Genomic DNA, 13,328 nt, shown 5'->3' with positions numbered 1-13,328 from the left:
TTGCATACAATTTACAGGAGTTATAGTTTAAACTATTCTTTAAATGATCCCTAATAATAATTCTTCATTTTTCAATTAGAAAAAAAGTTATTAATTTTTTTGATGCTCAGTATTAGAATAGGGCTTTATATTTTTTAAACGCTTCGTTTATATAGAAAATTTTCCTTCAAGACACACTTTCTCTGAATAAAATGTTTATTGATACACAATAAATATTTCTGTAAAGTTTTATTTTAATAAACATTTTTTTATTATCAATAAACATTTTATTCAGAGGAAGTTTATCCTCAGAGAAAATCCCTTAGATAAACTAAGCTTTTGAAAAATATAAAGCCCTATTAAAAATGAATTATTATTAAGGATCATTCAAAGGATAGTTAAAACCATAAATACTGTAAATTGTATGTAAAAATATTCAGAACTTTACATTTTATAACGAATTAACATAAAAATTTTGATTAAAAGTGATTTTAAGAAAAATTTAGTTTTTTGCTTTTTTCTCAAAAACTGTTACAAATACAAAAAAATTTATGAAAAGAAAAAAGATGCGCCAGGAAATTTCGTACATGATAGTAATTTGAAAAAATTTATTTTTAAAAATTGATTTTTAATGTGCCAGGGGCCAACGAATACCGCTGTAGAAATTTTATGTGTCGTTATAATATCCGGCGGCTCATATATGTAATTTAGACGTAATATTTAACTTTTTTTTAATATGTAATAATATTGTAATAAATTTAAATAATTATTGATAATATTAATTTCTTTATAACAAACAATTACATATCCAATTTGGCGCGCTTGCGCGCGTTTAATTTTGCTAGTTTTAAATAAATGATATTCTACATCTATATTAATTAACGTCAAAAAAATTTTCCATCATAATTTATTAAAAAAATAAAAAGTCTAAACAACGGTTGTTCCAGTGTAAAAAGAAAATGTTTTTAAATACATTTTAATCTTTTAATGTCATTTAAAAAAAAATTTTGCACTTTTGTTTAATTAGGAAAAACTGTTCAATATGGAAAGCAAGAACCTCTGGTTTATCAACATCGAGATCAAAAGTACATCACTATTATTGATAGAGCTTATTCTGAAGCGGCAAGAACATTATTGGAAGTTCTTATTCAAGAAAATGATTTAATGGGACGACTTCGAAGTATAAAAAGTTATTTTCTTCTCGCTCAAGGGGATTTTGTTGTTCAATTTATGAATCTTTGTGAAGCAGAATTAAGCAAAAATATGGATGACATTGTAATTCATCGATTGGCTTCGCTTCTTGAAATTGCATTACGTTTGTCGACTGCAGATTCTGATCCTTATAAAGATGATTTAAAACCAGAATTACTTCCTTATGATCTTCAATATCAAATGTTTAGGATACTGTTAATTCAAACAAGCGAGGAAAAAGGTATTACACAATATTTATATCGTCTATTTTTAATGAAAAAATTAAATTAACATTTTTATTTAAATTTTTTTTTCTTGTAGAATTTTGTATGCAAACAGATAAAGTGCTGAGTGGATTAGAGGCGTTTGTCTTTAATTACGATTTAAAGTGGCCAGTTTCATTGGTTATCAACAGAAAAGCTATAGCTTGTTATCAAATGCTATTTAGACATTTATTCTATTGCAAACACGTCGAGAGACTTCTCTGCAGGTAACGATTAAATCTTTTCTTTAACTTTTAAAAATACTATATAACCTAGTTTAATTTTCAACTACTCAAAGAAAAAAATGGAGGCTCATCACACTCAGATAACAATACACTAATAGGAGTTGTAATCATACACCCCAAAACAACTCTTAACGCAAAATATTCCTCCGGTTTAGGAATAAAAATTACCTTTGTGTCCCTCCACTTTTTTGGAAAGGAAGATTTTAAAAAACATTTGATTATAAACAAAAATTCCCTAGCACATTTCGGCAATTTTTCGATCAACTCATAACTAACTCCATCCAAATCCGGAGTGGAAGACTTTTTACAATTCAGAAAAGCGGTATCAAATTCTTTCCTTGAAAAAGGAAAGGAAAACTATCCCACCTTATAAGTTCAGCTTTCCTTCTACCAGAATGACTCTTTGGACGACAAGCCCCATTCCTTTCAAGAACCGAGACAATAAGAGACAAATCATAAATTTTATTAGAAGGAAGACCAGAATCCAGAGATCCCTCAATAATCCCTAGTGGATCCCTCAAATCCTCATCAAGTTTAATCCAATCCACATTTTTAATATTAATCCTATTAGATTCCGAAACCAGAAACTTGGTTGCACATCAAAAGAAGCGAGAACCAACAAGTGATCAGAATTATAAGAATCTTCAGAAACCTCAAAGGAGGCTTGAAAAATAATTGATTCAGAAAGCATTAGTAGATCTGAATTGTTGTTTGTCCTAGCAGACAAATCGTTTCTAGTCGGAATATGTTCATTTAAAGCAATAAGACCATACATCTCAAATGCTCCAGACAGATCCAAACCCCTTTTAGAATCGTAATTGGAACCCCACGACAAAGAGTCCGCGTTGAAATCCCCTCAGATTATCCAAAGAATATGACGAGGAAGACACTCCAGAAAACTTATCCAAACTAGATAAGGAATACTTTTCGCAGAAGGAACGTAAATAGATATAATTGATAGATATTTTACATAAAGATGACGAGGGACAAATTGCGATTAAAAAATAAATTCAATTTTATCAGTAACAACACCATTAACCAAACATCTTGTAACAGATAAAAGATTATCTCTAGACTCAGGAACTAATTCCTGTACTATTTCTGAGATTGATTTTCCAATGGGAAAATATCTATTAAAACCCTTCTTAAAAACAGAACTTTTCAAAATAAAAACTCAATAACCTGCCACTCTTAAATCAATCGAATCAGCCAATTTATTTGCATCTAGCCAATCATCACAGAAAAGTTTAACCTGATTTTTGCGACATTCAAAAAGTTCTTTTTGGACCTTGAGAAAAAGCATCTACGGGGGAAGAGTAGAATCATTATATCTAATAAAATCAAGATTGTTATCAGAACAAGTCCAAAAATAGATGGGATTTTTTGCATAAGAAGATCATGGCAAAGACACTTTGTTACTGTAATATAGTTACACATAAGCCCGTATGGGGTCACTACCTATAGAGAAAGGGGGGGACTTTGAGTGGACACTCATACATATCAGTATATTCTGAGATCTTATGTAAGCAGTTCGTTTTCTTATATCTAAACTCTATATTAAATATGTTCCTTTGATATTAAATAATTGTGTATTTATTCTCACGACACCACATATTGGCGACGAGGATTTCTAAGGTGTTGTTTAACCAAAAATAATACAATATTCGGTATAAAGAAAGTGCGCGTCTACTTGTGAATCGATCGGGCATACTCTCCATTCAAAATGGCGAAGGACATGTCTTTGGACGAATATAAAGCGAAAATTGCGGAAGCTGCCGCGAGATACGAACATCAACAGGAAATCATCAACAGACTTAGGACTGAGAGGAACGAACATCGAGACAAGGCAAATAGGTTTGAATCTCAGATTAACTAAGCAAATCCACACGAAAATATGGATCACCGTGACGCCATGACATCACGGGCGTCGGGGAACGCGAACGCCATGACGTCACAAGCGCCGGGGAACGCGTACGACATGCCGCAAATTCCGGGAAACGCGACGCCGAACGTAACATTCATGTCGACTATCGGGCACATGAGTGAATTTCAAATCGGCGAAGATTGGACAATTTACCAAGATCGTCTTAATCAATATTTTATTGCGAACAACGTAACGCAACCGGAACGAAAAGTGGCAGTGTTAATTACGCTTATAGGCCAGGATGCATACAAATCTCTTAAAGATTTATGCGATCCAGATCTACCGTCTAGTAAAACATTCGATGAGCTTTGTGTTATATTGAAAAGCCAGTTTTCGAAACGCGTATCAGTACTGCGCGAACGAACGGAGTTTTACGAGCTCAAACAAAATGATCAAGAAACGGTCAACGAATGGTTTATCCGTATTAAAAATAGAGCCGCGACTTGTGAATTTGGTGCCTTATTGGAAAGTGTTATTAAAGACAAATTAGTGACAGGTCTTCGAAAAGGTGCTGTCTTAGATAGGGTATGCGAAGAAGATCACACCAAAACACTAACGGAAATTTTAGAAATCGCAAGAAAAAAAGAAGCTTCGGTTTTAAATTCGAAACGCGAAAATTTAGTTTTCAACGTAAATGTCAAAGGAAACCAAAGTGTTTATACAAAAGACAATTCGAAAAACAAAAATAATTCCGGAAATAAAATGACTAATAAGAACAATACAAGTAACGCATCTTGTAAACATTGTGGTGGAAATAATTACAATTTCAAAAACTGTAAATATAAAAGTTTTAAGTGCAATAAATGTCATAAAACGGGACATTTAGCGAAAATTTGCAAGTCGGGTGAAAATCGAGATTCTCAAAATTTTTTAGTCGAAGATAACGAAACCGTGCTCGATTGCGAAAATCTCTACTCGCTGGAGGGGAGCAGTGAACCGATTAGGGTGGACATTTTCATCGGTGAAGAACAAATCAGGGCGGAGATTGATTCCGGAGCTGGTAGGTCCGTCATTCCTGAAGCGGTATATCGAACTCGACTCTCCAAATGTAAATTGAAACCAGTCAAAACAACGCTTAGAATGTACAATGGAGCAGTGATTCACCCGCTCTGTGAAATTTCTGTTAAAATCGCGGCTGGACACAAAAGTGTTACGGCAAATCTACTGGTTGTCAAGGGAGGATGTAGAATGTTGGTCGGCAGAGACTTGATGACTCATCTCGGATATCAGGTGACACAAGTAAACAAAATCGACCCAAACGAAAGTCTACAAAGCATATTACAACGATATGAGCCACTCTTCGAAGAAACTCCCGGAAAATATAAATACGAAAAAGTTGAAATGAAAGTCAAACCGGACTTCAAACCCATTTTTCACAAACCTCGACCAGTTCCTATCGCATTCAAACCGGAGATGGATCGACAACTGGATGAAATGGAAAAACAAGGAAAAATCGAGCCTATAGACAACGCAGAATGGGGAACACCTTTAGTGCCTGTATTACAAAAAGATGGTGGACTTCGAATTTGTTCAGACTACAAAGTAACGATAAACAAAGCCTTGGAGGATGTAAAATATCCTACTCCCAGAATTGAGGAACTTTTTGCCTTGTTATCAGGCGGAAAAAAATTCACCAAACTCGACATGGCAAAGGCCTTCAATCAACTTGAAGTCACCGAGGAAACGTCAAGACTCCTAGCATGGAGTACTCACAAAGGAATCTACAAGGTAAATCGAATCCCCTTCGGCCCGAAAACTGCTACAGCCATTTTTCAGAGAATCATCGAGAAAACTCTCCAAGGAATTCCTGGCGTAGCTATCTTCTGCGACGATGTAGTCGTTACTGGAAAAACAGCTGAGGAGCATTTGCGTAATCTGCAAGAAGTTTTCAAAAGATTATTTAATGCTGGTTTCAAATTAAATTTTAAAAAATGTAAATTTTTCCAGAACGAAGTCCGATATTTGGGTCACATTATCGATTGCCAAGATCTTCGCAAGGATCCAGAGAAGGTTGCTGCTATTATGGAAGCCAGAGCACCTGAGAACGCAACGGAATTGAAAGCCTTTCTTGGGATGTTCAACTACTATGCAAAATTCGTTCCAAACAGCAGTCAGCTGCTCAAACCTCTCTACGAATTGGCCAATCAACCCAAATTTTCCTGGACTGTCAAAGACGAAGAAATTTTCAAACAGGCTAAATTGGAAATAGCCTCAGAACAATGTCTTGTGCATTTCAATCCAGATCTTGAAATCAAATTGGTCTGCGACGTTTCTAAAGACGGACTCGGTGCAGTTCTATTCCACGTTTTTCCCAACGGTGAGGAAAAACCTGTAGCATTTGCTTCTCGCGTACTATGAAATTCGGAAAAAAATTATTCCGTTATTCACAAAGAAGCATTAGCAATTTACTGGTCAGTACAAAAATTCTATCAGTACTTGATAGGTAATAAATTTATTTTGTGCTCAGATCACAAACCTTTGCTCGCGCTCTTCGGTGAGCAAAGGGGAATTCCGCAGATGGCTGCAGGAAGATTGCAACGTTGGGCACTATTCTTGTCTTGCTTCGATTATACTCTTCAATATTTGAAAGGGGAGGACAACTGTGCTGCCGACGGGTTATCAAGATTACCCAGACCAGTGATTTCACCGGTGGAAGAATCAAAAGATTACTTCAACTTCATAGTGGAGGAAAAACTTCCCATCAATGCCAAGGATTTGAGAATTCAACTTCGCAAAGATCCAGTGCTAAGCAAAGCTTTTCTCTTCGTGCGAAATGGTTGGCCCGCCAAAGTCGACCCTGAGTTGAAACCTTTTTCAACAAGAGCAAACGAGCTCAGTATAGACGAAAATCTTCTCATGTGGGGATATCGCGTGATAATTCCAACGAAATTCAGATCCAGTCTGCTAGAGGAAATTCACAGTGGTCACATCGGGATCGCTAAAATGAAGTCATTGGCTCGGCAATATTTCTGGTGGCCCAATTTAGACTTGGACATCGAGAATTTTGGAAAGAGTTGTTCTTCATGCAAATCTCAAGCTAAGAGTCCGGAAAAAGCCGAACTAATCAAATTCAAAGAAGCAGAATATCCTTTCGAACGAGTACATTTGGATTTTTTGGGTCCATTTCATGGAAGAACGTACCTACTCTTGATCGACGCCTTTTCAAGATATCCAGAAGTCATCGAGATGAAAAGCATTGATTCCAAATCAACCATCGATGTATTGCGGGAAATCTTTTCGCGATTTGGGATTCCAAGGATTCTCATCTCTGACAATGGTCGACAACTGATCTCCGAGGAATTCGAGAATTTTTGCAAAATGAATGGAATCACCCATAGGACAACAGCTCCATATCATCCATCAACAAATGGATTGGCTGAGAATGCAGTGGGCAGTTTCAAGAAGGGAATCAGCAAGGCTCTTCACAATCATGAAGTCACATCAACGAACGTGAAAACCGCTGTCATCAAGTATCTATTCGCCTATAGAAACGCACCACATTGCTCAACGGGGATTTCACCTGCCAAAAGATTCTTGGGAAGAGAATTGCGAAATCGTATAGATTTGCTCAGATCGAAAAGAGCAGATTCAGCTTCAGAAAGTCAAACGATCATGGTCTTCAGCAACGATCAAAGAGATCCTGGGTGACAGAACGTTTCTTTGTCATCCTGAGTCAGCTGATCCAGAACTTGTTTGGAAACGGCACACAGATCAGATCATCAAATCAGATTCACCCAAGTCTGATGAGTCAAAATCAACGAGTCCCGAGATTTCTCAAGAAGATGACATCATCCAACCTGAGAGGGAAGAAGTTCATCGAGACGACCAATCCCATGAATCATCCGCGAAATTCGATTCTCCAGTGCCGTGTTCAAAAATCGTCAATGATCAAAGTGTTAATTCCAGTAGTGATTCGGTAAATCATTCGCCAAAATCGGTTTCGAGAAAAAGTTTTAATTCTACGACTAAAGTGCAAAGTGAAATTCTCAAGGAATCTCAAGTCAATAAAAAGACTTATTTAAATATTAACCAGAGACCGAAAAGAATGATTAAACCCATTATTAGATTGGGGATTTAAAAATAATTGTTTTTTTTCTAAACTTTAATGGGAAGGAATGTAATATAGTTACACATAAGCCCGTATGGGGTCACTACCTATAGAGAAAGGGGGGGACTTTGAGTGGACACTCATAGATATCAGTATATTCTGAGATCTTATGTAAGCAGTTCGTTTTCTTATATCTAAACTCTATATTAAATATGTTCCTTTGATATTAAATAATTGTGTATTTATTCTCACGACACCACAGTTACTATTTGTAACAATATAAGAATCTTCTTTATTGGCAATTGTATACCAAAAATGACGTATTTTGTTTTAAAATTTTGTAAAAAGTGTCGAAAAGTCATGTCTTATCGAAGAAAGTCGTATTTTTGAAAAAAAAATCAGAAAAAGTTGAACAATCCGAGGCTTGTGTTAAAAAAAATTATAGAAACAAAATTCTTAATAAAATTTCAAGCGATTGGTTTAAACTGAGATTCAAACAACTATGTTCGTTTTTTATAAAATTGTATATATGTAAAGGAAAAATTAATTATATTTATAGAGTGTGGATCAGTAACAAAATTGCGAAGACTTTTACTCATGAGGCAGCAATGGCGTATCGACAAGCTTTTTCTGTTAGGCAGCGAATGTTGGACTGCATTCAACATTTGGAATATTATATGATGGTCGAAGTAATTGAACCTAACTGGCATTTATTTTTAAATAAAATGAGCAAAGTAAGTTGATTAAAGAGATGATTTTACGGTGCGCATGAATATTCCCTTCATTAGAGTTTATGGAATTTTTGTGGTGTCGAATTAAAAATTAGCAAATTTACATTCAGTAGAATTTTAAAAAAGCAGATTTTATAATAAGCCAAATTTTAATAACGAAAAATTTCTATTTAACAAAATTCTGATTTTGTAGAATTTCTATTTAACTGAACTGTGAAAAAGCAGATTTTTTATTTGCTCGAATTTTCATTTAATATAATACCCGCGTGGAAATGGAACCATGGGTAAAATCATAAAAACCATGGGCGAAATCGATTGCCAAGGTAAATACGATTAGACCCATGGTTTAAACCTTGGCAAAAATCTCAAAAACCATTGCTTATGTCCGTTTCCCATGGTACAATTTCCCATAGGAAATTTTTTTTAATTTTACGGATTTTTAACCATTGCTAAAATCTTTCAAACAATGGGAAAATTTTTTTTTTTAATTTACTAATTTTGGGCCATTGCTAAAATCTTGGAAACCATGGGAAAATTTTTTTTTATTTTACGGATTTTGGACCATGGCTAAAAACTTGCAAACTATATGAAAAATTTTTTTGGGATAATGGGAGAAAATGCATTTTTTTAAAAAACATGTTTTTTTGCAAACTTAATTCTTTATTCTTAATTAATTATAATTAAAGATAAATAACAAAAGGAGTAAAAAATGACCAAAACAATATTTTATTATAACAATAAGTTGGTTTTTTTTAATCATTGTCCTTAAGGGACTCCAATTCCCCCACCTTCCCCTATTATAAAATCTACTTTTTTAAAATTCTACTAAATGTAAATTCGATAATTTTTAATTCGGCACTAAAAAAATTCCGGCAAGTCTAATGAAGGGAATATTCACGCGTCCAGATTTTACTCTTTTACTTTTTGCCCACTTATTCAACTGTTTTTTTTCCTTTTTCTCTAGGTCACTAATGTTGATGATGTATTAAGTGTACATCAAGATCTGCAAGACAGTTGTTTGAGGGAATGTATGCTCACTGATCCTGATTTGTTAACTTGCATAACTGGAATATGCGCTACTTGTGTGGAATTTTGTGAATTTATGCAGGTAAAATATTTAAGAATTTTTTTTCATTTTACAAATGTATATATATTTGTTTAATTTCAGCCTTCTAAGAATATTATTAATTGGTACTATTAATTCCAGTAAACAATTTTTTGTATTGTAAAAATTACATTATTCATATGGTAAAAAGAACTTTTTTTTTAAATGTAAAACACATGAAGTTTACAAAAAAAAATGTAATATTTACTAACTTGGAAAATTGTCTCTTATGAAATATGTAAAGTAATTTATATTTTATATGTTTCTTCAAAAGGAGGAACAATTTAAATATTTTTCAAAATAGAAACTAATTTCACTTAAGCTAATTAAAACTAAGACTTATAATTTTTCGGAAAAATATATTTGCTTTTAAATTTAAAATCTTGCTAAGCATATGAGCCGCTACTTTGTCGATGCTGAATTGACTTCGATGATGGGTTCCTGCCATGATGACACCTCTGAACCTGAGGTGAATTCTTACAAAATCTTAAGTGTTCATCGTCACATTTCGACAATGAATAATGATTTAAATGCATTAGATGAATTACTTCTCATGTCGCAGAAATTATCATTATCACATCTTTTAGTTCTGAATCAACAATTATTTTTGTAGAATTTCAATTTTTTTTTCATTAATTCTCTGTGAGCATGAGTTAGAAATAGATTTCTTTAAATTCTCATTTAAAAAAAATGTACTTATTTATTTCATTCTTCTAAAAAGAAGGTTTCATTGAACATCAACAGTAGAAATGGAATGTCGCAGTTACCAGATTTTGTGCATCTATTTTATTTTATCATTTCATGTGTATTATCTTCAAATTTCTTAATGGTCATTGTCTATAAGAAATTTCAGAATATATATTATATTTTTACTGTCGGATAGAATTTGTTTCAACATTTTTATTTTTAACAGAGCTGTAAGAAGGTAGATTTCTAAGATTTTTATGGTATAAATTGTTTTATAATATTAAAAATCTTTGTGTAAATTTGCAAGCTAATTAGCATTTGAAATTTTTACTCGTTATTACCGAAGTGTTATTGCATGGATTCTAAAACAGAAAAACAGGGGAGTGTTTAAAAAAAATATTAGGTCGAAACATTGCATGTTATTTAAATTTTTGTAATATCAGTATTTTTGAATGGAAAAATTATAAACTTTTTTTTTGTCTTTTTTGGTAGACATTTTTTATGAAATTTCTATATAAAAACGAAATTATGTTTTTAGGATTGTTTTATAAGATGCAAAAGTTTCGGTATTTAAAAATTAAAATAAGGCTTCTTAAATTGCAGGAACATTTATCTAACATTCTAATTGTCATAATTATCAATCATTTTTATTATACAGAATTTCTATTAAACATTACTGTCTATTTGTTATAATTATCATTTAAACAAGCCTCGGGTTGTACGACTTTTTTTGTTTTCTTTTGCTAAGATGCGACTTTTTTGACATTTTTTTTTTTACAATTTTTACAAAATTTTTAAACAAAATACGTCTTTTTATTATACAATGCAGATCTTCTTTAGATCTTCTTTATTTCAATTATTTAATAAATTTTTTAACTAAAATTCTTTTCTAAATTAATTATTTTCAATAATTTTAATGTAATTCTTTACAAATTCAATTATCTTAAACTACATTTGAATTAAAAATTTCATGAAATTCAATAAATGTTTAAATTTTTAATATAATCAGCAAACAAGATCACCAAAAATTTCATTTAAAAAATCACTTGAAGTTCAATTATTTTTAAAAATCTGAATCGTAAACCTTTCAAAATTTAATTATTTTTAAAAAATGTCACCTAAAATTATTTGACAAACTATTTTCAATTCTGTAAATTTTAATTTTTGTCTGAAATTTAACAAAATATTTTGAAATTCAATTCTTTCTGAAAATTTTAATTAATTTAATTAAAAAAAATTTTAAAGTTCCACTTTGTCTGTAATTTCTAATAAATTCTTCAGCAACCGAAATTAACAAAAATTTAAATAAAAATCACTTGAGATTCAATTACTTTCAAAAATCTGAATAAATAAATCTTTAAAAATTCAATTACCTTTAAAAAAGGTTTTTTAAAATTATTTCCAATTCTGTAAAATTTAATTTATGTCTGAAATTTAACAAAATTTTTTTGAAATTCATTTATTCTGAAACTTCTTTTTGACCAGTAAAACTAAAAATTATACAAAAATTTAAAATTCCAATAAATTGTTTAAATCATACTTAAAAAAATTTTTAAAATGGAACTTCCTTTTTTTAAAAATTTGTCTCACTTAATGAAAATTTTGAAAATTTGTCGTAGTTCGATTCTGAGGCCTGTTTAAACTAATGTTTGTTTATACGAATTGTTATTTGCTATAAAAACTGTTTATGCGATTTTCAAAGGGTAGTTGCTATTAATTGGTAATCGGTTTATTTGAGAATTCCATCAAATGTCGATTCGTAGAAAATTAATTCTAAATGAAGTAGATATTTGAAATAAAGCTGACTTGCAATTAAGAGATTTTTTGCAATTTCACATTTTGAAATTATTAGGTCTTGCTGTAATTAATTCACAAAAATTATTTATTTTCTGAACAGAAACATTTTTTTGATTCTCTATGCAGTGAATCATTGCACAACGACTAAATGCTTCCGCTGAGAGATATTTTTTATCATTAATCTTATAGACATTTTGTTTATCAATTAATTGCAATAATGTAGCGTAATTTATGTAATACTTTTATTAATTTTTATTTAATTACTTTTATTTTATAATACTTTTGAAATTTATTTATAACCATTTTTTAAATACTGTACTATACTCTTAATTTATTAATTAACAGATGGATATGAGTATATCTTCAAGTGCAGATGGAACAAGTTTTGAAGAGAAAATTAGTTTTCTTGACAATAAATTTACTGAGGTGCTGATACGACTTTTAGAAAGAATTTGTGACATTGGCTGCGATAATAATAACGAGAAATTGCGCAATGTATTATGCCGGTATGTAAAAAATCTCTTATTAATTAATTTATTTATGTTATGTTTTGTAGAGTTTTATTATAACATATTTTTTTTAAATTTAATAAAAATACTTGATTTATTTACAATTTAAGGGTAGATCAAAGTCGATGAGTCAAAACACGTCCATCGTAATTAAAAATTTTATAAATTTTTGTAAAAATAAAAGCAATTATGAAAATCTGTAGCTCACAACAAACAAGAAAAAAACACTTTAAACCGTTTTTCAAAATTTTAAATTTTTATAAACTTTCTTTTCAATAACAAATTTTTGCATCATTAAAAAAAACATTCAAATTTCGTTTGCTATAAATTATTGGCAATTTTTTACGTAGTCAATGAATATCCACTCTTTTAAATAAACTTAATTGTGAAAAAAAAAATTTCAAACATTTTTAATTTTTAATTACAATTTTATAAACAATTTATATTTTTTATACTTTCTATAGCAAGGATTATAATGAAATTTTTATGTAACATTCCTTGGACTCTTGTCTTTATATTCATGAAAAAAATTTGTATTTCCGATTATAACCGGAGATTTTGAATTTTTTGCGCCGTGCACCACCCGTCACAGTGGTGTAAAATGAAAAAGTAGGATTTAAAACAGTTTAAAGCCTACAAATCTCAATCGTTTTTGGAATTTTTTTTAAAATTAATCTTCAATAAAATTGTAAGAAATGAATTTAAATTAAACTGATTACTCTAGGATTTTTGGGGTCACTGATCACGAATTCGATTGTTACGAACCGAAAAATATTAATTATAAAAATTATTATCTCTTATGTCCTGGAGGCACCAAGCTGCCGAAAATAAAAAAAATTCCGTTTATTT

General features: G+C 31.2%; 2 protein-coding genes across 3 annotated transcripts in view; both read left to right on the top strand.

The window, feature by feature from the left end:
- The window catches only part of LOC127278136 (beta-1,4-mannosyltransferase egh), a 282,071-nt gene extending 272,389 nt beyond the window's left edge, over positions 1-9,682 (top strand). The window contains exon 4 of the transcript XR_007842448.1: positions 9,669-9,682. The gene's annotated coding sequence lies outside the window, so the exon portion shown is untranslated. The remainder of the gene's footprint in view (positions 1-9,668) is intronic.
- The window catches only part of LOC127278131 (gamma-tubulin complex component 2-like), a 47,970-nt gene that overhangs the window by 16,086 nt on the left and 18,556 nt on the right, over positions 1-13,328 (top strand). The window contains exons 10-15 of one of the 2 annotated variants that reach the window (XM_051299686.1): positions 1,007-1,411; positions 1,492-1,660; positions 8,210-8,384; positions 9,346-9,489; positions 9,878-9,955; positions 12,316-12,476. In XM_051299686.1, the coding sequence (XP_051155643.1) occupies positions 1,007-1,411; positions 1,492-1,660; positions 8,210-8,384; positions 9,346-9,489; positions 9,878-9,955; positions 12,316-12,476 (1,132 nt within the window). The remainder of the gene's footprint in view (positions 1-1,006; positions 1,412-1,491; positions 1,661-8,209; positions 8,385-9,345; positions 9,490-9,877; positions 9,956-12,315; positions 12,477-13,328) is intronic. The other variant, XM_051299687.1, reaches the window with a different exon arrangement.

The sequence above is a fragment of the Leptopilina boulardi genome, unplaced genomic scaffold (genome assembly GCF_019393585.1).
Source record: "Leptopilina boulardi isolate dan_hultmark-lab unplaced genomic scaffold, ZJU_Lbou_2.1 LbouV2_195, whole genome shotgun sequence".
Classification (NCBI taxonomy): Eukaryota; Metazoa; Arthropoda; class Insecta; order Hymenoptera; family Figitidae; genus Leptopilina; species Leptopilina boulardi.
The sequence above is the reverse complement of the archived record's forward strand: the minus strand, read 5'-3'. Positions and strand labels throughout refer to the sequence as shown.